General features: G+C 39.2%; 1 protein-coding gene across 10 annotated transcripts in view; it reads right to left on the bottom strand.

Annotated features, from left to right (window-relative positions):
* Positions 1-1,379: 1,379 nt before the first annotated feature.
* ATP11C (ATPase phospholipid transporting 11C) overlaps positions 1,380-23,923 on the bottom strand; it is a 177,645-nt gene continuing 155,101 nt past the window's right edge. For 5 of the 10 annotated variants that reach the window (XM_064574641.1, XM_064574635.1, XM_064574642.1 and 2 more), the window contains 6 exons: positions 20,678-20,813; positions 18,314-18,379; positions 15,943-16,046; positions 12,905-13,058; positions 6,745-6,849; positions 1,380-4,134 (listed from right to left, as the gene is read on the bottom strand). In XM_064574641.1, coding sequence (XP_064430711.1) covers positions 6,748-6,849; positions 12,905-13,058; positions 15,943-16,046; positions 18,314-18,379; positions 20,678-20,813 — 562 coding nt within the window. In that variant the 3' untranslated portion in view covers positions 1,380-4,134; positions 6,745-6,747. Of the gene's footprint in view, positions 4,135-6,744; positions 6,850-7,521; positions 7,613-12,719; positions 12,786-12,904; positions 13,059-15,942; positions 16,047-18,313; positions 18,380-20,677; positions 20,814-23,923 lie in introns of those variants that run through there. The other 5 variants (XM_064574638.1, XM_045883371.3, XM_064574636.1 and 2 more) reach the window with 4 other exon arrangements.

Consider the following 23,923-nt stretch of genomic DNA (forward strand, 5'->3'; position numbering starts at 1 on the left):
ACATCCAACAAGCAAAGAGCCAGGGCCAAAGACCCTCTGGTCCACCAACAAGTGCACTGTCCCTTTCAGCCAGAGGCCGGCTCCTAGCACCTGCTCTTGAGGCTCAGAAGATGAGGACTTGCTTGAGTCCCAAGCAGTATTTCTTCAGCATAATAGGTCCACATACTAGGAACCGAGCCCGTGTTTCCTTGCCCAAAAGTTGCTGGGAAGATGTGTCAAATTAATTTCACAAAGTTGTGAAATAATTAGCCCCTGTTTTTCTATTTCCAGAACTCAGGCCTTCAAGCTTCATTAGTATGCGTCCAGCACATCAGCCATGGACACATCCACTGAATAACCATAGTGATAACCTCAGCCCCTAACCTTTGCATGTGCTTCTTGTTGAAGGGGCCAAACCACTCAGACCCTCACAATACTTACTTGACTGGCCAATCCTGGATAGACTCAGCAGTGAGGCAGCTCCCGGCAAAGCTGGATGGGGGAAGGGAAGGAAGCTTGCACAGACTAATTCTAAGAAAGTAGAAAGAATCTACCATACTTACGTCTCTAAAAATTTGGTAAATGACAACTACTCGTTAAAAAGATCAAAGCAATAAAACATCCCTTAATATAAAAATAGCAATGATTTCATCTGAATAACAAATGATATTTTACAAAGCAGTTTTGATCCCTTTACCTCGTTTGACCACCCCGACCTCCAAGACACCATTTTACAGGCAAGAAGAGGACCGAGAGGAAAATAGCTCGAAGTGACAACGCTGAACCCTTTAACTCACGTCTCACCTCCAAATACAGCACATTTCCCACTTACCAAAAAATAAAAAGGAGACACCTGAAACTAATATAACACTGTATATTAACTATGTTGGAATTAAAAAAACTTAATTAAAAAAAGGAAATTCACTAAATGTAGGTCAAAGACTTAACATGATCAGAAGGCTACACAAACATGGAGACTTAATGAAATGCAACCAGCCATGGTGGAGAAACTTTAGTTTTTTATGCGTGCACGCGCACCTTTGGACTAAATTTCAAGCGACTGTAGAATCGCTGCATGTTTGGATACTTAAGAATCAAATGATTTCAATGAGATGGAGACACAGACCATATATCACACTACCTCCAATGTGTGGGCAGCAGAAAGCACACTGCCAAGCATACACTAGATTTTCAATATGTATTTACTGATTTGGCTGCACTTTTCTCTATCAAAACTCCCACAAAAACTGTAACCTCCCCAAATTAGGTATTGCCCTAAAATGCCAGTCGAACGCATACAGAAACAGGCAAAGAGAAAGTTAAAAAACTATTCCCCATCACCATATTGCTTCCGTATTTTTATGTCAAACTGAGACCTTTCCAAAAAAAAGAGGCTAAAATATCAATCATATCATACCAAAGTTTATTGATACATCAAACAAAAATTTCTGTAATGAAAAAGGCAAGTTGCATTCATAAAAGATGGCATTCACAGTCATTATAGAAAGCAACGACATAGATGTAAAAAATTGCTTAAGTGAAAAATGTAATTTTGCAGTCCCATTTTGCAAGCTGAAAAATGATTTTGTTAACACTTGCATAAAATCTGCACATTTATATACTGCATGTTATTAAAAAATTCCATCACTAAATTATTATGAATTTTGCAAATTTAGGCCTACATTTATACTGTTGCTGGTGCAGATGTTGTAGATACGGAATCTATGTTTTACGTTTAGTAGGTTACACCTTCAAACAATGGACAACAGTTGTGAAAATTACAAGGACATCTTGATAGTTCAAAGTTGTTCAAATGATGGATATGTGATCCCATTATTACATTTTTCCCCATTCTCTGTCACAAAATAAGGTGGTTAGGTTGTAGTGCTAGGAATACTGTGGAAAGGCTTACTTTGAGTGATTACATCTGCTAACCCATGCTAGCCATTTTTTAGCTCATTAATAAAATATCTTTCAAAAAGGAAAGTCAGGTCCCTCTCAAGGATCTAGGCCATGATTTTCACCGTTGTGAATTTGAGCTACAGTGTAACGTGTAGCTGAGACAGGACTTTAAATCCCCCTTAGTCACCTTTCTTCCCGGCTGCGAGGAATTTTACATGCCACCAGTTATATTTCCACTGCCCTGGATGTTCTGATTATGGCAATCTCCAATGGTTTGTGCTCAACGAGCCTCTCTCTATATTGTGGATCTCTCATTTGTATTCACAGTCCCTGTAGTACTTATGTGAAACAACAATAACAACACAGGAACGACTCTACCACGAACAAGAACAACAAAAAACATCAAAAGCTTTCCTGGGTCTGATTTTTTTTTTTAGCTCTTTGGAATAGGCAAAGAATACACAGACTTTGTTTTCAGTAGATTACCTCAAATACAGGCGACCAGAACACAGCACACTTGGGTAAGCTGTGAATGACATCTAACAAAATACTCAAAAATAATACTGATAGATGAGAACAAATGAAATAATGAAAAAGGGGCATAATGATGGATAGGTTTCTGATATTTGAAATTATGTCCTTCCTAGAATTTAAGAAAAATTACACCTGAACATTAACACAAAATATATATGGAAGAATCAAATGTGCCATGTGGACCATATAAATACACTGGTACAGATTGAATTCAATACTTTTCTAAATCAAGGTATGATATAAACACTAATAATAGTACAGGCATGCCAGAAAGACAACCAAAAATGGAAACCGGTATGAAAACACTTTTTTTTTTTTTTAAAAAAGTAATCTCTATGCCCACTGTGGGGCTCGAACTCATGACCCCAAGATCCAAGAGACACATGCTTCACTGACTGAGCCAGCCATGCGCCCCTGAAAACACTTTTTAAGAGCCCATTTCAATCTAGTAGTCAAATGTAGCCATTTATATCCAAAAAAAGTGTGTTTAACATTTAATAAAAACATTCCACATTTATGTTTATGTTTTAAGTGAACTAATTAGGAGGCTAAAGCCTCCTTCTAGTCCAGTAAGTTGAGGACTTTACCAAGGTGAATCTCATGGTTTAAAGTTAGACCATCACCCAACCATGTTTGCTAAGAGAGAAAACATTCATGTTCAGAGTCACAGCTCTGCAGGTTGAATCACCACCGTCTTGGGATCGATCCCTCTTTCCCAAATTGGCAAGTTAAAAAAAAAAAAAGTGCTGCATGTATGCACAAAGACAGCCTCTTTCAAAAAATAACCATTAACAGTTATAAGCTATTTTTTCCCTCTCCACAAAAAATTATAGAAGATTGATGTTCAGATGGCTTTATTTTTTATGTAACTATGGTTTTGCCTATCTCACCTCAGATCCCAGTAAAACTAATATTGGAAAAAATCTGTTTTATCTTCACTCTCTTGACGGGCTACTTACTAAGCGATTGGAAATGTTTTTATTTTCAAATCCAGTAGCCACACACCCATCAAGTGGGATTTAATTCAGAAGAACAAAAATAAAATGAGCCATTTTTTTGATTCTCACAAAAATATCCAGGATGAACATTCTTTCCACATAAGGGTTCAAGGTATTTTTTGGGCAAGGATATTCTATGAAGACAAAATTAGCATGTGGGTGAACAGAAAGGATTAACCATTTAGTCTTCTTGTATGTTCAAGTATTCCTTTCATATATTTGAAAAAAAAAATAATTTAAGATGATCATTCAGCAGGAACAAGAAATGTGATCCAAACAGCCTATTTCTTCTGCCAGGCAAAAAAAGTAAGATTAGCAAAGTCTATTCATTCCCATTGTATGACTTCTACTTTATACTATTATATTTAGATCCATTCACAGAGTTCATGGGTTAAAGGAGCACCCATTGGGTAGTTATATTATTCTATCTAAAGCCAGAAATTCTAATTATTGGTGCTTTCAACTTTCACATGATTCATAACTTAGAGCTTTGGCCATAGCGGCTACTTAACAATAACTGCAAATGCTTGAGAGAGTCATTTGGTATTTTAATGGACATTGATTCTGAACCCTAGACATAAGAGAGTGGTTTAATTTGTTGCATATTGAGTATCCTGAGATGATAACTTTTTGTAGTTGTTTCTTCCTGCTTTCTTTTTTAGCTGTAACCATTGTCAATATGCTTGTAGGACAATAACATAGGCAGTTCAAGATTCGGATTCTGAAAAATTTAAAATATACAGAGTTAAAAGGTTTATTTTAACAATAATGTGAAGCCATCTGTTTAGCATTTTCAAAAATAAATCAAGTAGTAAATTTTGTAATGAGAGTAAAGGAATGATTTTAAAAGTGCCAAGTTTTATTCACATGCAGGGGAAAAAAAAGTGACACAATAACCAGTTTTTAATCCTTTCTTCATTTGTTAGCTGAATAGATTCAGACTTGCTTTTTGCTTTTGGAATGCTCCAGGGCTCTGCTGTCACTGTTCCCATAAGGACTCTAGTCCATGAGCTCCTTGAAAACAGGGACATTTTATTCTCCTATCTCCAGCACCTAGCCTAGTGTCTGGCACATAGCAGGTACTCAGGACACGTTGAATGAATGAATTGATTACTGGTTTTTTTTGAGGATGTGTAAATTTTGACAGAGGAAGTCTAAAGACATACTCAGTTTTGAAAGGCTGTTGTAAAAGTATTTTTCCTTTACTGAAAGCAACATGTTTCTTCACCATATAACGCTGAAGTTCATTTTCTTTTTGGTAGATCACATATCTATGAGTCAACGGATGCTTCTGTTTGTCTTATCATCTTTTTAGAAAAGCGACCACCAAAATGTCCCGAAATCTGTAGATTCTTCTCTGTCCTCTGAACATTATCAAATGCTATTACAGGGATAGGGCGTGGTAGGCCACCTGATCACAGAGTATAAATCAGGTATGTTGAGAAGTGGAACTCTTTGGTGTCGGGAGGGAGCCTTTCATTCTACACTCTAAAATCCAACCTTTTAAAACAGGAGTAGTGGAGGGCCTTAAGGGGTTTGCTATTTTCTTCCCATTTTGGTGCACCTTCCTTGCCATGACTGGACTAGAAGTCCTCTAGAATACGTCCCACTTCTTTCATGTTCCCTATTTTCCTAAGAGTCCTTCAGGTAGCAGGGTCATGGTGACTAAGCCTAACCAAAATAAGGTTGCTGTTCACATTGAGAACTTACAAAAGGAGTCACACAGTTCTCTCATAAAGGGACAAACTCGGTGGCTGAACTCCTTGCCAAATATTTTCCTCGGAGGAAAAATAAGGCTACGTGAAAAGATATTCGTGGAAGAAAGAACCACGTTCAAACAATTGTTTAAAAAATGAAACTTCCTCAATTCTATGTTCCTCATCCTTTGTCACTGTAGGATTTTAGGCCCTGGAGAGGCCAAAAGCAGAAGCAGTGTCTGCTGCCCAGCCTAGTCTCCCAAACCACAGACCAAGCTAAAGAAAGCAATCCAGGGGGATACAGAATTAGCTGGCAACAGTATAGCTAAAATGCACCATACAGCTTAGGACAAGGCCATCTGGGACGAAAGGGTCAAAGACTTTGAAGGCTACCAGGAAGCAGATCATTACTGAGGGAAGATATAAGCAGGTGAGTCACTCAATATGGGGAAAAAGATGCTGACTGGGGCAAAATGAGTCTGCTTCCCAAAGAATACCGTGGATGCAGACTGTGATAAGGCGTAGGAGATAGAAGAACCAAAGTATTCATGCCATTAGCTTAATTTTTATTCTTTGCTCGGGGGTGGGGGGGGGGTTGACAGCTGACAAAAACATGGGCCTATGAAGAAGACTCACACTTGTTAGCTCTAAAGAGAACTGAACTGCAATTTCATTCCTGATGATCACTAATATTTATGTGTGCATGAAAGATGGCCCTGCCCTAAGCTGTACTGAGTTTTTTCCAAGCTGGTAAGCTTGTAAACTTCATTCACGAATTACTCTGAATTCCTATGGGTGGAACAAGGGCCTCTCAAGGTCTGGGATGACAGAGGCCCCAGCAGTGGGAAACAAAATACACACAGAGGAGTCATTCTGAGTTCAAGGACTCCTCCCCATGGCTTATCAATTCTTCCCGACTATTTTTTGGGGGTAAATGAAACAATAGGTTATAAAATGAATTCACTCATTTTTGGAAAAAACAGTTCTGAAGCATTCTACATAATTAGGCTAGCATCCCCCTGAATAGCTAGGAAAGATTTTACCTTTATCTCTGAAAGTTGAAACATTTAGCTTGAATAAAACTTGACATTAAAAAAAGTGATTAGATTGGTTCATTAATTTTGGGGATCAGACATTTACGAGTACATTAGGTGTATACCTGCAAACACACAGACACGGCACATGGAGGTACAAACACACTGGATTATTTCCACATACTTCCCAAGAGAACATGCAATGCTTAATCGACTTGATATTATACAGATGCAATTTTGGAATATTTATTTTCAATTTTCTAAATGATCTTTTAAAATCCAAATGGAATTTCCTAATCAGTATTAATGAATACTGCCAGGACAACTTGCCCCTTACAAATTCAATGTATTTTTATTATATTTTTATTGCCCTTCAAGTTCTGCAAAATGCCTAACATTTTGTTGGGGGCTTAACAAATTTCAAATATAGATTTTCCCATATTCCAAGTAATGCATCTTTATATTTTTTTGTAAAGAACTGTATAAAGTTCACCACACCAACAGCAGAGAAAATTTAGAGAGTGGTATTTTCATTTTTTTCTTTATAATGCTGTTAATCTGTTTCTTTAAAAGCCAGCCCGCTTGTTTAACACTAGGTACCTGTTACAATATATTAGATTCATCTGAGAATGTTCGTAAAAGAAGAGGTCTGACTGAAGGTCTGGCGGATAATGAGTCAGATGCCCTTTTACAGCTCAGATTTCTCTGTAATAGTGAGGTAAAGATACTTAAAGCATTTGAAGACTGGTTAACCTACCTGGTGATAAAAACGTAGAAGAAAAAAATCATTTCCTATAGACTACTCTTTTGGCCAAAAGTACAAATGATTACACTACAGCAAATGCATAACATTTAAATGAATACACTGAAAGACCTAAGAAAGTCTCCAACTCGAACTGAATTGTTTTCATGGTAGAAGTATGCAGATATTAGTAGCATATGGCAAACTGGGGTTTTTGAAATGACACCAGTAGGTTGGTTATGTGGTAGATGAGTCAATATGGTTTGATTAGTAAACCTTACCATCCTTTTGGTGAACACCTCTGAGAGTTGTGCTGGTGCGTGAGTGTATCGAACAAAGAGAATTTGTGCAAAACATTCCTGTCTTGGTGAACAGACTAGCCGTGGCTTCTACCGCAGACCAGGAATCAATGGGACTAGAGATTCACAGTCCAAACATTTGAAAAGCACTTCCTCTCCAGTGTGACAATTTGAGAAGGTGAACAAATGATTAAAGGAAAATGACAAAATATTCTTTTAAGTATCAACAGAAGATATAAAAATGAGTAATGAGAAGTAATTTTTCATAAAGAGTCAGAAAATGGTGTCAAGCAAATGAGAATGCAAGCAAGTTGGTACATTAAGAAAGGAAATCACCTTATTCACTCCAAGAGAAACTGTGATTGCTGGAAGTTTGAGAAAGCATGAAGATAGTAGATGTTCCTGAGGAAGGGAGGCGTTTCGTTACCTTGATCACAATTGCACAAAGGGTGGAAAATTGCAGTAGAAGAAAGAGAAATGCGGAAACCAAAAAAAAAAAAAAAAAAAGTAAATATTCTCTGAAATGTAAGACATTTAAAAAGAAACCTTGAGAATTTGAAGTCGAAATGACATTAGTTTTGAAGGCATTACTCTCTGAAGTAACAGTCAAGTTAGAGTTAGGAATAGTCTCTATTATATGTGCAAACTACTATTTCTCTGTTTAACAGTTTAAAATTATTTTGTAAATGGGAAGATTGACTATTTAGAATAAAATAATTTTAAAATATGCTTCTCATTAAGGCTTATTTCTAATCATTAATTCACTAACCTACATTGTTCAGAATCCATTGGTCAGAGGGCTATGTTCAGGGTCCATCGGCAATCTAATTTTGAAGGAACTCTATGTCCTATCCAACTGAGCAGATACAATATGAAGGGACTGACTGCTCTTGGGCCCTTACAGGTTAAAAGCCTAACAAAACTAACATAACGGGAAGACATCTGGTGAAACCACACTTCAGTTCCATTTACCGCTGGACCCATGTTTAACTTCCTTTATTCTAACATAATTTCTTTGGTTTCCCCCTTTTCTTACAGAGACCTCTTTAAAAGGGTAGGCTAAAGAGCTATGAATTTCTCCTTTAAAATGCCTAGAAAAAGTAAAAATTGATAACTTAGAGTTTAATCAGAAAACCCAACAGGTTATTGTTTTTCTTTCTTATTCCATGCCTGAAGTTATAAGCTAAGTCACAGACTTGGTTTTGGCATTGCCCAAGCAAAACAGAAGATGAGCGGTCAACTACAGGGACGAGTTTAACAATTCTGCTAATTAAGATTACCCATATTATCCACTTAGTGACTAACAAAAATAGGTGTTAAAAAAAGAAACCAGCTAAAGTATCGTATGTATCTAGCAGAGTCTAATTAACAATAAAACTTTTAAAGGCAAATACTTTGACTTATTCATATATGTTTTAACATAACTGTATTTTTTTCCTGTTCATATTTTACCTTAAATAAAGTTGGTGACATGTTGGCAACATGCAAATTACCAATATATAGTTTCTGAGAAAAAAAATTTAAATTGTTCTGCCTTCTATTTTGTGGGCGAAGATCTCGCAACAAGATTAACACGATACCAAGTCCCCCACCCCCATGTTTAATATACAAGCCTAATTATTTAAGACTGCAACTATAAGCACATTTTGGTGCACTCAAAACCTTACATCCAACCGTCAGAGATAAAAGTACTTCTATGAAGCAGAAATTTTAGAGGTTAATAGATTAGGTTACTTTATAAAGGAAAAAGAAAGGGAATATGAAAGTACAGAAGGCAGTGGAGAGCATGGAAAGAGTATCTGAAGCAATCAAAAACTCATATAGCCAGCAAGTGGGGGGGGGGGAGAAGGGGAGAGAAAGAAGCGAGATAATGAGCTAAAAGAGGATGAAATTTCCACATTCCTTTGCAGTCATCTAGAGAGCTTTGACACCAGCTCAGGCTCAATGAGCAGTATGTCAAAGAGGCCAATGCATAAAGGTCCATCTCAACAGCCACAAGTTAGGATCCAACTTTTTGTCTAATCCAGTTAACAGGGCCATTATCCTTAGAACCCATGGTTGTATGGGACACTGTCAGAATTGCAATAGCAATCATCCTTGGCACCATTGTTATTAAAAGGTAAGTTATATTATCCAAAATTTTCAAAGTGCTTTCTCTGGGAATTTTGCTCAGACAGCTGACATTCTTCCTTTTCCTGTCCTCTACTCTGAAAGAGCTCCCTCCAGAATGGAGTATTTCTTCTTGTTTGTGCAGACATCCCATGCTAGGCATGGCCATGTGGCTAGGTCTATTCCCATTAGATTATAGTATTCCAGGGTCTAGTAGGCAAAGTCAAGCCTCCCTTCTGATAGTGGTAGTTTACATGGGAAAACTTCCATAAAGTTTGGAGGAGAAGTCCTCCATTGGAAATGGGAAGTGGTATTTACTACTTGGCCAGAAAGTTTAGGTGTTACTTCACTGATTATGAGAGAGCCCCCAACAATTGTGCTAGGAGGAGACTACAACTTTTTGAAATACCAGATATCCTAAACTTTAAATTTCCTTTCAAGTGTTATCTTGCTGTTCCACTGTTCGGTGCTCAGTGGCGGTTTCACCATAGCCTGTCAGGAGCACGGTGATGTAGCTTTGTCAATTTATAAGCTAAAGAAAAGCCTTATGATCCTTAATGACTGGATTTAACTCAAAAATTAACCACACTTGCTGAAAAGATAGCTGAGGAATAGGTAGCTTAAGCTATCCTCTGAGTTAAATGACCGAGGGAAACTATTTTTGAAGAAAGCAGAATTCTTTACAATGCTGACATCATGACAGAACTCAGCTGGGGTGGAGGCTGCCATCCCAGCCTTTATACTGGAGGCCATATCATCGACTCTCCTATCCTGCTTTATACCTGCTTACAGAAGAGCTCCGCATAAATCCCCTTTGTAACTTGAGAGCTCCCTGTGAGCTGGGGCCACATCTGACTCCTCCCTGAGTTACTGAAACCTAGCATAGTAGCTACCTTATAGTGGCCCCTCAGGCAACGTGTGCTGAATTGAACGGAATCTGACAGAAGGCTGCTTCTGTAATTGTTAAACGTAAAAGGCTTAGCACCCTTTTCCAAACGCCAGAGACATTTTCACTACCCACTGCTGAGTTCCCTTCTGAAAGCAACTGCCAAGACCCATAGGAGGACAGCACGGGCAGCCTAGTTGCCACAGGTCTTTCTGGCTATGTGCACAAAGGATCCAAGATGCTAACCGGTTGGAGTCAGGGGGATCTTCTACCTCTAGGTAGGGACACACACTTTACCCCAGTGGGGAGCCTGTCAGGTATGAGGCTAACCCAGTGTAAAAGAATTTTTTGCCTCTCTTTAAAAGTGAGGCCAATGCCTTAGCAAGGGATATTAAACCAAGTAGGAAGTCACCCGGGATGTCAAACTGCTGGTGATGGATACTCTTTCTCCTTCATCTTCAAAGTGGCTTCTGCTTCTTTGATATGGCCAAACAGGGCCTTATATAAACAGATGTGACATCAGAATAGCCTTGGCTGCCAGGTTTCCGTTGGCCTTTATGCATTCATATGCACTACTTTGCTCTTGCATTTTCTCACAAGGGAAAAAAAAAGGGGGGGGGGGCTAGAGCTGCTGAGTGCCCACAACTTTTTGTCTCATCTGCAACTCTGAAAAATCCTACAGTCTGAAAAACCATGTAGCCTTTCAGACATTGGATGTAAAGAGAGATGTTCATCAGTAGGCGGTTCAACACATGTTCTGGTTCAATGAGGGTAGGAATAAATGAATGAATGATCGAATGAATGAAGGTGATTATGGGAATTTTCCTGATTGTTCTAGCACACCAGCATGCCAAGCTATAGCACAGACACTAGAATTCCTCCTATCACGGACATAACCCATAGCAAACAAATTTCATGCTGAACCTCATGCTTTCAACAGAAGTTTGGAATCTCCTGTTTGCATGGAAAGAAAATGTTTTACGTCTTTATCCGTGACTGCTTTGTAGCATCCCTCCATTTAATTTATGTAAAAGTCACTGCCAGCCAGTGTCTAATTTTGTTTTTAAAAGAAAGGGCCTCGGGAAGAGGATAAAGATGGTATGTTTGAAGGTTTTGATTTCGGAGATTTTTGTATCATCTTTAGAGCATGAAGCCGGGAGTGAGCCATTACTTAGCATGAGCTCCATTAACCCAAATAAGAAAAACATTTAGGAGCATCCCAAAAGTGTACTCCCAAATAAGGGGGATAGAAGAGCACCTCAGAGATCCTTCCCAAACTGTCTAGGGTGACAAGGCACCAAACCACTTTTTCTAGGGACAATTTTTATTTGGCTTGATATAAATGGCCACTTGAGCCATTCTGGGAAAAACCTGTTGTATCATACCTGTTTTAACCCTGTTCAACTGGTATTAAGGTCTACGCAGACAAGTAAATGCCACTTTCCCATCCTAAGACTAAACAGCAGGCTGGAGGGAGTTAGTCAGGGGTCTACTGGAACTAGCTAGGCTCATATTAGTGGGTGCAGTGCAGAAACAGCGAGGTAAGGCCAGGTCTGACCACCTAACTGTACAGGAATCGGCTTGGTATACCCAAATCAATGTGGCTTATGCCAAGGGTAATCTATTGACTTTCTCACTGGGGCTGATACTGACTTATTGATCATGAAGGTCCTCTTTAACACAGCCAGTCACTAAAGATGTCCTCATTATAATCATTTTAGTTCCCCACATCTACATGATGCCAACCACTGGATTCTCTCAAATCAATAGGCCCAAACCAACATCAGAGAAACCAGTTCTGTGGCTAAACTGGTTGGCAAGTTTGATCGAGTGGGTCCAGGAGATATACCTTAGACTATTTCCTGAAAATATTGCCTTGGAGGGGCCATATGATGGAGTTGGTGTCAAGAGGATAAAAACAGGGTTCTGTTTGGCAAAATGAGTTAAGTGTTGGCAGGAATATGACATATTTAATTAACCTGTTGGTCAAAATTTGCCAGAAGTCTTCTTTTCCAAGCTAATCTACCCCTTTCACTTTAAAGGCTTTTTAGAAATGTTTAAAAGATATCAGACAATTAGGCTAGCAGATGGTAGTAATGTCTCAGTCCCACAAGGAATCAACAATTTAAACAGCAAAAATAAAAACACACTCATAAAACAAAATTTTCGCAAGTGTGTTCAGGAGGGTAAGGATGCAGAAATCACATCCAGGGATTTCTCTTTGGTTCAAATATACTTCTGGACAGACAGGGCTAGAAGCGACAGAGATTAAGCAGCACTATAATTAAAGGAAGGGGAAAGGTTTGAAAGAAGCAAATTGGGATTATTAACTGAAAAAAAAATCTGCAAACAACCCACAGGGAAATTTCTAAGGTTAAAGCTGGAATGTTGGTGTGGAAATTCCTGGTGTGAAAATTCTAGGCTAAAAAAAAACCCCAAACACCCCATTTTTTCCATTTAAAATTCCATATGGAGCATATGAGATACTCCATATGGATTGCTAAAGGTCACATAGAACACTATTAAGGAATCTACTTACCACCTGCATTGGATAACGAAGTTTTTACTATACTTTTTATGCAGAAGAGGAAATTAAGTGATGAACCTGTAAGGAGGGGTTTAACATGCTGTAACTAATGCAAATCTCTAAGCAAGGTTTTTAGTTCATGGCAGATACTGACGCCCCTTCCAAAAATAAACTTATAATATAAACTTAGTTCTTACCCTGGCACTTCTTCTTCTTACATTCTTTAATACTATCAGGAGAATCTCAGGGAAAAGGCTGATAAATATTAGAAGAACTATGGCCAACCATGTAGATACAGAAGACAGCATTTGAGCAAATACGAAATACATTCTCTGTTGTTTGAGAAAAGGCCTAGAGTGGAAAGAAAACACAGAATGGAAAAGAAATCAGTTCCTGTCATATGAAGCAGATGTGTAATTGAAACTATCTTTTGTATTTAAAGGGACTCTTCTAATTATACACATTAATAGAAATAATTTTCTTTAAGAATATCCCAAAAGTACTGAACAGATTTCATTTACTTAATGTTTAGGGAAAAAAGGAACGATAATTAAAGGGGAAGAATGACAGGAAAATGCATCTGACTTGAAAACAACCAAGCAATCAATTTTAAAACTGCCAAGTGGAGAATATTTATTTGCGTTAGAAAATACTGGAGCTTCAAAGATATTCAAGAGCAACGGTTAATTTTTATGCTAACAAGCATTTTATTTCCTCAGCTGTTTTGTTAATATGAGAATGGACTGTGCTCTACATTCAGAAATTTAAGACATTTTTATAGGCTCCCCCCCCAAAACTCTACGTAAAGATAGAAAGGACTGTTCAACTTCTCTCTCTACCATTCTTATCCACAAATATATACTGAGTATCCAGTGTGTGCCAAGTAGGTTGGCAGAAGAATACTGCTAAGAGGACATTAAGTCTTGGAGTCCAGAAATCTAGGACCCCTCGTTCTGATGTTGGATTTCATTCTAAGTCATCCACTGAACTGTTTGGTGGCCATAGAAAAGCACAGCCAGTTCCCCGAGCTGAGCCAGAGAGAGCCTCACTAGGCTAAATGTTGCTGGAAGCAGAGGGGGAGGAAGTGCAAGGTGGCTGATCAGGGTTGGGATGCACAACAGACTCTCCTTGGATTAGGAGCTCTAGGCAGATAATTCGTTGTCTCATTTATTATATTACGCACTGGGCTCACTGAAGATAAACTGGTTTCTCGTTAAAAAAAAAATTGATGTTTGTGCACTCTTATGTAACGTTAATAAAATCAAGCTTTTGGCTCTAGGTGTATGGGGACAGCGAGATGGAGAATTTAATGAAGTCTGGGCTAAAAAGGTTTTCCAGGGTCCCTACCATCCAAAAAGGAATTCTGCAGAACTCTACCCTCACTCTAATTCTGAAGGGCACCCTGACTTATTTTCTAGGCAGTTAACTGACCATAAGGGTCCAGTAGACAACGAACAACTAGTCATAGGATATTCCACACAGTACCCACAATACTCTGTGATTAACAGCTCTAGATTTTTCTTTTCTTTTTTTTTCCGTTTCCCCTGCCCTGCAGCTCTAAATTTTTCTTTATCTTGACACCTATGGTGCTTTAGAGGGGAAGAGTAAAAAACAAAAGATACTATTCTTGGATTGGGTTTAGAGCTTAGAAATCATCATTCTCAGGGCCAAACCCCAGAGGGGTGTGTCACAAATGCCTCACGGTTGAATGTGTCCAGAGATAATAGCTGAAACCAGCATCCAGCTGAAATCTCACACAGTTTCTGGTCATATTTTGCTAGTTGCTTTATAATTTTATATTCATGTAGTAGCTCAACTCAGCTCTACTTAAGGATAGCACTACAGGCAACAAAATAAAAATAGATATATTTCATTTTTAGCAAGCAGCGCTAATGACTAGAAACAGGTGTGACAAGGTCTTAATCATTTAAAGGATTTATTTTAATTAATAAGGAATAGTCTGTGGTAAGAGAAATTAGTTTGCTAGAAACATTTTATTCTTGCAGAAATTTTGCATTAGTTCATCGGATGTTGATTACACAGATTTATAGACAGAACTATGGTGCTCTGGGCAGAGTTACGGTTGTATATTACATGTGGTTAATCAACTTTGATTAATTTGTATATTATTAAAGAAAAGAGAGACTTTTGTCAGCTTCACCACTTCAGTAATTACCTCTATAGGTGCCCAATATATGCGTGATTACACTTTTTAGAACTGCTTAAGTGATTAGGTATTTCATATTTTTATTTCTTAAGGCTTTTATTTTAAAAGCTTTTCAAAACAGTAAGAATTTTTTCTAATTAAAGCTCAAGGGACAATAAACATGGCCTCACATCTCCGTGATACCATGGAATGTTTTGTCCAGTGAGAAAATGTACTCCTAGAATCGCAGCCTATGGCTTCCCCTAGCTATGCTCTCTGCTGCTGGCATCCTTGTCAAGAGAAGCCACTGATAAATGAAAACACCTATGATATTTAAAAACAAAATATAGGACTCTGGGCATAAGAAAAGGAGATGACAATCTAACTTATTATTTTCATTCCTTTTAACTCTCCCAATCACAGCTTATGTGTCCCTCTCACTAGATCCTAATCTCCTGGAGGGAGGCGTACAGTCTATTCATCTTGGTTTCCCAGAGTGCCTCACACTCAACAGATTCAGAATAAACATCTATTGAACCAAGATGAACTCAATGAACTTTAAGGCCACATTGTAGAGTCCGCCTTTACCCCACCCAAAACAATGAGATGTGATTTTAAGATACAACCCTCTGAATATTAAGTGGTATATATTCTTTACCTTGAGCACAAGTATAGTGGCAAGATTGACAGTAATATACCATAAAGACAGAACAGAATCCAAATGGATAATAGGGTATCTACTGGCTACTGTATCCTGTAGAAACTTCAGAGGATGACTATTTCCAGTGGAAATCACATCGAAGGGCATGCTAGAACTTGCAGTTTCACTTCACAGACAGATGTTTACATACCTTCAAGTGGAAAGATTTGGACAGGGGCTACATACTTTTGAATAACTTGTGTAAGTTGATATACTTGCATTTGAAATCTTACCTGAAATTAACTTCCAGCCCTTTAATACAGAAGACCTGCCATCTTATACAATCAACACTTTAAAAAAGTATAATTAATTTTTGCAGAGACAATGTACATATACATATATCTACTTTGTTATTTTTACATATTATTCACACATATACAGCTGCTTACCAAATAATTCCTCCCCAGAAGAATGAGAAAAATACATAAAAGGCTAAAGAACCCCAAATCACAAAGTGATTTATCCATGTCCAGAAACGAGTATCCAAGGCGAGCTGAAAAGATACAACACAGGAGATTTCATGATGGGTACATACTACACCAGGCAGTTAAGTACACTATGCTATCTGAGAACTTGCATACATTATGATACCTATGGGAGGATCTCGCTTGGGCCAGGCAACTAGAAGAGAGGGAAACTAAAAGAAGAACAGAATCCAGACTTTTCAAAGAGCTAGGGTAAGAACGAGCTAAGTTCTGTTCCAAGGTCTCCAGACCCAAGAGGACAGGCTTGGAGGTGTGATCAAGCAAGTAGCAGGTAGGTATGGGGCTGCAGATTCCTCACTACTGAAGGAAGGGCAGGCATTGAGGTAACTGTAATATCCTCAGACTGGAGCCCCAGGTCCTCAGGTGGTGGTGGCTGGGAAGCTGATGATAAAAGCAGAAGGCCTAGCTGGTGGAGGCAGGTATACTGAAAAGCAGTAGGAGGGGGAAAGGTTAGTTAGGAAGAATAGACAAACTACACAAAGGAGTCTTGATAGCTCAAACACAACAGACGGGGGTTATTAAATGCAAAGGCAACTAGCTCTATACACCTGGCACCATGTAGCAATGAATCATGGGCCTGACTATGTAGTGTGCCTTTCAATTACAAAACCGCTATCTAATCCATTAAATTAATAACATTTTCAGTTGCCTTAGATTTTAATCCCTCCCTGTTTCTGCCAGGGCTGATTGTTTCTTTAGATTGTGGCACCTGGGATTTTCAAATGCAATCTAAAAATAAAGAAGTATGTGGTCTGTTCTGCTTGTTTAAAATTTCTGGGCCACATGGACTGACATCCAGGGCATTTGATTCTTGAAGAGGAGGTGGTGTCTCCGTTTTTTCTTTTTCTTACTTGCTGTGACACCCTGGTCCTCGACTCCCTGTTCTAAGTTTCTTGTTCATAAGCAGGATGTTGAGAACATCATTAATGTAGACCAGGCTTGAATTCCCACCTCTGGGCTGCTAGGGAGAAGGTCACGATAATATCCATCCGAAGATGAGAGAATGAATGTCTTTTGAAGGACACATGAAAGATGCTACAGTAAGGCCAACTTTAACTACGAAGGCCACTTGGGAGCCCTGGGGCCATATGCAAGACCAGGGGAAACAAAGGTGGAGAAGCTTCCGTGTCAAATCATGATCCTGTGAAAGGTAATAATAAATAGCAACAACTAGCATCTATTGTTCTGATCACATTCTATGTGCCAGACACCACTCTAAATGCTTTATGTGTATTCACTAATTGACTTCCCACCAAAAATCCTAAGAGAGGAAGGTACTACTTTTATCTCCATTTTGTAGAAAAAGAAGAAATGAGGGTACTGAGAAACGAAGTCACTTGCCCCAAAATAGCAGCTAGTAAGTGGCTAAATGGAGATGAATTGTTTAACATCTTCTTTTGCAGTCCTACAATATTACTGAAATAGTAGATGAAAAATGCAAACATATGTTAGTTCTATTTGGTATGAGAAATGAATCAGGAATAAAAACTTAGAGGGGAAATGACTAGAGGTTCTTTGTCAATCATACTTCTGGGATTCTAGTTTTGACCACTGGGCATACTGGAATGCATTTATTCATTCTTGGATCCCAGGTGAGGTGCTTATTACTGGAATGATCATCAAAAGAATTTGATTATGCTTTCAAGTATAAGAGAGTCCCAACTCATAAGTCTCAAGGGTAGAATTCAGCAAGGCTTCAGAGTATATTACATGGCTGCATGTTAATGCCAATGATTCTTGTATGTTACCTGCTGTATATTGTTATGCATTTCATCACTAATATGGATAAATTTCAGTGATAAATACATTATATGAAATTTCATCACTACTGAGCTCTTTTGCACACATATCTTGCTCATGGATACCTATTCAACGGTCTTAAGTACTCCCATTCCTTTGAGGCCTGGTGTTTGTAAACATAATCTTAAAAACTATTCAAGTATTTAACACAGAAACACACACACACGCATGCACAGCCTATTTATATACTACTTATACTGTCCTGAAAGAAGAAACAGATTTTCAACTATGGTATATGAATTTTTTTTTAAATGAAACAAATTAAAGAAGATAGACAATATTCTGGAAAAAAAATGGATCACAAATAGCATACAAATGTCTAAATATCTAATATCATACATATTTTAGTAAGTATTCAGACTTGAATAACAACCTGCAATACAAGTAAAGAGAAGACAAAAAAGAGAGAATAGTGTGAGACCGGAAAGAATTACAAAAGTGGTGTTAAATATATTTGAATAAATAAAAATCTAACCTTCAGAGTTACAGTGAATACTAAGACTGTAAAAACAATGGTTCCAAAAGTCCAGTTTCCATATACCTGCAAAACATTTAACAATTACACGCACCATGAATACACAAGCCTGCTTATGAAAATAAAAAGGCAAATTTAATCTTGGGTGTAACTGCTAAAAATATGGCTATAAAATGTTTAGGGAAGTATCTGATCAAAAGATCAGGCCAAAATGTTGGATTTTACTGTGACCCTAAATTTTCTTGGACAGCTACAACACACTTGCAGTTGGTAGGGTTTACTTCCATTACTCCATGTAGTACCGAACAGGGAACACACTGGTATAATAAAGGCAGGAAAAAAACCCCTATTCCACTAACAGTAATGTTCCTCAAAACAAGTCATTTGAATGATTCACGGCTCTACAGAGTTTGATATGGGCTTTCTCTGTAATAAAGAACTAAAGCTCTCAAATGAGAACTAATTTGTAGACAAATGGACTCTTATTTTAAAAATAGAGTCTAATTTTTTGGCGGTAAATATTAAAGCTGTCAGCATGTGCACATTAAAGAAAAGCAGGGAGCATGTACAAGTCAATAACTATGGCAATGAATGGCACATATGCTTACCAAATGCTGTCAAGATCTGAATGCATAACATTAAAACAGAAAATGAAATGTAAAACGTTTTAAAAAATAATAAAAAAAACTAAGATTAACAGAAGCAAAAAAAAAAAAGGATTTGATCAAATCATACATGGTGCTCTGTTTAATCACTGATAGCAGTTCTTACACTTACTGTAATTTTAGCAAACATTTAGAAGGATGGTGACATCTATGGTCAAGTCTAATTTGGTTTTCACAAACCCAAAATGGGTAATGGATAAGACATAGGCTGGGCTGGAGCTCCCTAGGCGCCACCCAAAGAGTTTGCTGAGCAAATGAACCAGGTCAACGGGAGCGCAGGAGAGTACCCACCTGCTTTGCAGCAAGCTCTTTTTAAGAAATCATCAGCTCTTTATCATTTATGCGCCAAATAAAATCAAATGTGAAAGTCACAGAATCAGCCATAATGCTAAAGGGACCTGAGAGATCACAGAATCTAATCCCTTCTTAACTGACGTCCAAAGCTGACTTGGAAGGCTGAAATGACTGGCCTGCAGAGATTTAGCAGGGTACTTTCCTTGACCAGTGCTACGTGCATCTCCTTAAGTACTACATCTATTTCCTCCACAGTTACTCAGTGATTAATACTTTTTTTAAAGTAACCTTTATGCCCAATGCCCAAAGTGGGGCTCAAACTCACGACCCCGAGATCAAGAGTCCCATGCTCTATTGACTGAGTCAACCAGGCGCCCCCAGGGATTAATATTTCTAAGGGATTCATATTAAACGGACTTGTGTTAGTCTAAATTAGAAAGGCTTTGGACTGTAGTACCTAATTTCAGAGTATCTTTCATATTCATTGGGCCTATTACTTCTGTAACAGATGTTGACTGTGTAGGTTCTGGACAGTTACTGTACTCAGTAAATTATTTTTGAACCTTTGCTTTGCTTCACGTTATAAGGATACAGAATGAGTAACCATTAAACAAGAACCCCAGAAATAGCAAAGAACGAACATAGTGAAAGCAGAGGTGAAGCGGTGGGCTCAAGTCTCATCGTGTGGCTGTGGTAAGACCTTGGCCTATCAGCCGTGCTCTCCCAGAACACAGCCAGGGGAAAATCATCCCACTGCAGGTGCTGACTTATGTAGTCGCTGGCTAGGAAGGCACTGGTAGGATGAGTGTAGTCTTTCTGGAAAACACGATGCTCCCATGTGGAAGGGAAAGAGGAAGAGAAGGGAATCCGTCCCTTTAACTATCGGGCTAACGCTGCAAAGACAGGGTAGCTATGCCCTTCAACTCCAAGCATGAAAGGCCACTATCAATAGGAAGTGAGTGGGGCCAGACTTTTAAAACAGGAAAAGTCTGGGGGCGCCTGACTGGCTCAGTCAGTAGACCATGCAACTCTTGATCTTGGGGTCCTGAGTTCAAGCCCCATGTTGGAGGGTAGAGTTTACTTAAAAAAAAAAAAAAAAAAAGAGGAAAAGTATAGGAGGTCTAAATTCTGAGGTCCTAAGAACTCTGTACATCTATTAAAAATTACAGCCAAGTTAAGCTTCCAGAAGGTTTGCACAGAAGCTCTCTAGTTAGCCACGCACACGGGAAGTGGTTTCTTACTTCAATACTTCTGTTCTAAAAAAGTTCTAAGAACTAAATATTGTACCTCAAGAAAAAGTTTACAAAATGATTACAGCTAGATTATGTGTATGATAAATCCAGTACCTATAGAAAAAGAATAAGCCATGCTTACTATACCGAGATGTAATGAAGCATTTTTTTACCTTTGCATTTTCTTCTAGGGATGAAGTCTGAAAAAGAAAGTAAGTACCAAAGAAGAACATTGTCCCTTCAAATGCAGCTAGAAACGTCCAATATAAGAAGGGTCCCAACTGTAGCATGGCATTGCCAGAAATTTTCCTATTGAGAAATGGACAAAGAAACCACAGGTTAATGAATCTCTGTGAATCTCTGTAGGCTGTCTATTTAAAGATCCGGTGAAATGCCAAAAGTGCACACAGGTGTGACCCTGTTATAATGAAGAGAGGCATCCCCGAGGGACTGGAGGGCCATACTGATCTGCAGGTTCATCTCCGTGCAATTGCCTCTGGACTGAGGCACTGAGTAAATAGTCAAAAGCACTAAGTTTAAAATCCTGGCCACAGACAACAGTAACAACATCAAAAATAATTAGCTCCCATTTATTGAGTACTTCTTTTATGTCAGTAAACTGGGTTAAGAGTTTTATATATATTGTCCATTTTTATCCACGAAAAAACCACACGAGATAGGTATTTGTCAGTCCCATTTACAAATAATGAGACTCCGAAAGATGTATCAGAATGGTTCCCAAACTATGGTGCACACTGGAATCACTTGGGGGATCTTTAAAAACACTGATGCCTGACTCCCACCCTCATTCTGATTTAACTGGCATGAGGCGTAACCTGGGCATAAGGATATTTCTGAAGCTCCCCAGGTGACTCTAATGTGCGGAAAATTTAGAAACACTAGTGCAGGAGTGCGCCTGAGTTCATTCAGTTAGTAAGGGGACGCATTGATATACCGCCATAGATTGACCTGACTTCAAGTCATATGCATATGCTCTCAACCAAGCTACCATGGCTTTTCCAACTACAATTGCTAAGATATTTCTTTTAATCAAGATTTCTTCTTGGGAATGTAACCTTTTTTAGGTCTCAAGGTACCCTTTATATTTTTTCAATTGAGTCAAATGTTTCAAGCTGTAGAGTCATGTTTTCATAAATACTAGGTGGATCGAAACTTTAAAATCTGTTAAAATAACACAATCTTCTAGGCACAAGTCAGAGTGTTAAATATGGCTACTAATTCTAATGGAGCAGAGGTGCAGAAAGAAGATGGGCTTGTGCAAGGAATTCTTTTGGCTTCTATTTCAAATTGCTCTTTTTATTTAAGAGAGAGAGAGTGGGGCAGAGAGAGGGAGAGACAGAATCTTAAGCAGGTTCCATGCTCAGTTGAGGAGCCCGACGTGGGGCTTGATCTCATGACCCTGAGATCATGACCTGAGCCAAAATCAAGAGTCGATTGCTTAACCGACTGAACCACCCAGGCCCCCCTCAAGTTGCCCTTAACATTTATCAGAAGGTAGCTCATCACTCACACTGTTGCCAATACCATATAGAACATCTCTTGGCTTTATCGAATAAACACCTTTATAATGTAAATGCAAGTGATCCTTGTTCACTTAGTATTGAGTACTGCGGGGTTTTCTGAAAACATGGCAATTATGTAACTTTTACCTAATAGGATTTCCAGGTGCATGAAGGAATTTGAAATTCGGGGGATGCATGATGGCAATGTGTCAGTGTTTGCCCTAGAAAAACTGCAGAAGGAAAGAGGTGGCTGCTTCTCAGAAACAAGCTCCCCCCACACATAAGTCACATTGTCAAGGCAACTGGGAGCCACAAGGAAAGCACCTTCCTAAAGATTCTTTTTTTTTTTTAAGATTTTATTCATTTATTTGACAGAGCGAGAGAAGGAACACAAGCAGGGGGAGTGGGAGAGAGAGAAGCAGGCTTCCCGCCGAGCAGGGAGCCCGATGCGGGGCTCGATCCCAGGACCCTGGGATCATGACCCGAGCTGAAGGCAGATGCCCAACGACTGAGCCCCCCAGGCGCCCCCTTCCTAAAGATCAATGAGTGCCCAGCAACCACCAGTCCATGAGGCTTTTGCGAGTCACTGAATTTGGGCTGAGGCAAGAGTGAATCCTGTGTTTCTAGACTGTCTCTGGGAGCTACCTTACACACCGTGGGAAGTAGGGCAGGGCATCATGGTATGTTGGGTGACAGTCGAAGCTTTCTAGCTGCCCTCAAACGGATGACAAAGCTGTTGGAAACCCAGAGTATGACAGCTGCCATGACTGAGAACATGAGAGAAAATGAAGATTTGGGGGGCAGTCGCCCTGCCGCACAGGCCTGAGCACCTCCGTCTGATGGGAAGCGGCAGGTGTACCGGAACCTTTCTTTCACCTTTTAAAGCTGTAGAAGAAACAAACTATGCCTCTTCCCTCTCTAGAACAACAGTTTACTATTTAAATTTCTCTTAAAAGCATGAAAACATCCGAATAGATCGTTTCGTGTCACAAAATATTTGACAAGTGCCTGAGTCACTACGTCCCTGCAGGTGAAATTTGTAGTATGCCACACGATGCCAGCCACAATATTAAGTGGTACGGCTGCAGAGAGGGCCACAGAGGGTGACTAGGGCTTCATGTTTCCAAAGGAATAACTGGAGTAACAGAGCACTCTACAGTACAGTGACAGGCTGAGATCCGTGTAGCAAGTATACCCTCTGGAAAATCACCTCCACCTGTAGTTCCCTACCTCAAACTTCATGGACACCCTTAAAATAATTGGTACTCAACAGCTTTCTGCAGGTTTTCAACATTCTTGATGTATGAAAACGCTCAGCACAGCCCTGAAGTTACGTGGAGGAGGGTGTTAGAATAAGATTAATAGCTCCCATCTAATTGAAAACTATGTGCCAGGGACTGTTTTAAATTGTTTAACATGTAGTCACTCACTGAATCCTCACAAGAACACTGGGATTGGCTGCTGTTACCCACATTTTACCGAAGGTGAAACCGAGGCACATGACAAAGTCACACAGTTAGACAGGAGTGAGCGGGGACTGGAGTGCGGTCTGCTGGCTGGAGCTCTTACTGGGACTGAATGGGAGGGATTCCGCCCACTGCCGCCCGAATCCCACGTTAGCCGGAGCAGCTGCACTAGGGAACTTCACTTTAGTTTTGTCTGGAGACAAACACTGCTGGTCAGTGTTTGAAAACCGCCACGCAGCTGGGAAGCGCATGGGGCTAGTCATCAGGGGAACTAAATTCCGATCTTGATTTGGCCTCTAGTTACACCATGTGTCCTCAGGTGAGTCATTTCTGGCCCGTGGTTCCTCATTTAAAAAAGGCCATGGGAGCTGATGCTCTGTCAGATTTCTCCCAGGGCTTCTATGATTCCCCTCTAGATATAACTATCCCC

This window comes from Mirounga angustirostris, unplaced genomic scaffold (genome assembly GCF_029215605.1).
Source record: "Mirounga angustirostris isolate CCGP_5_RB_7025 unplaced genomic scaffold, mMirAng1.0.hap1 SCAF_11, whole genome shotgun sequence".
NCBI lineage: Eukaryota > Metazoa > Chordata > Mammalia > Carnivora > Phocidae > Mirounga > Mirounga angustirostris.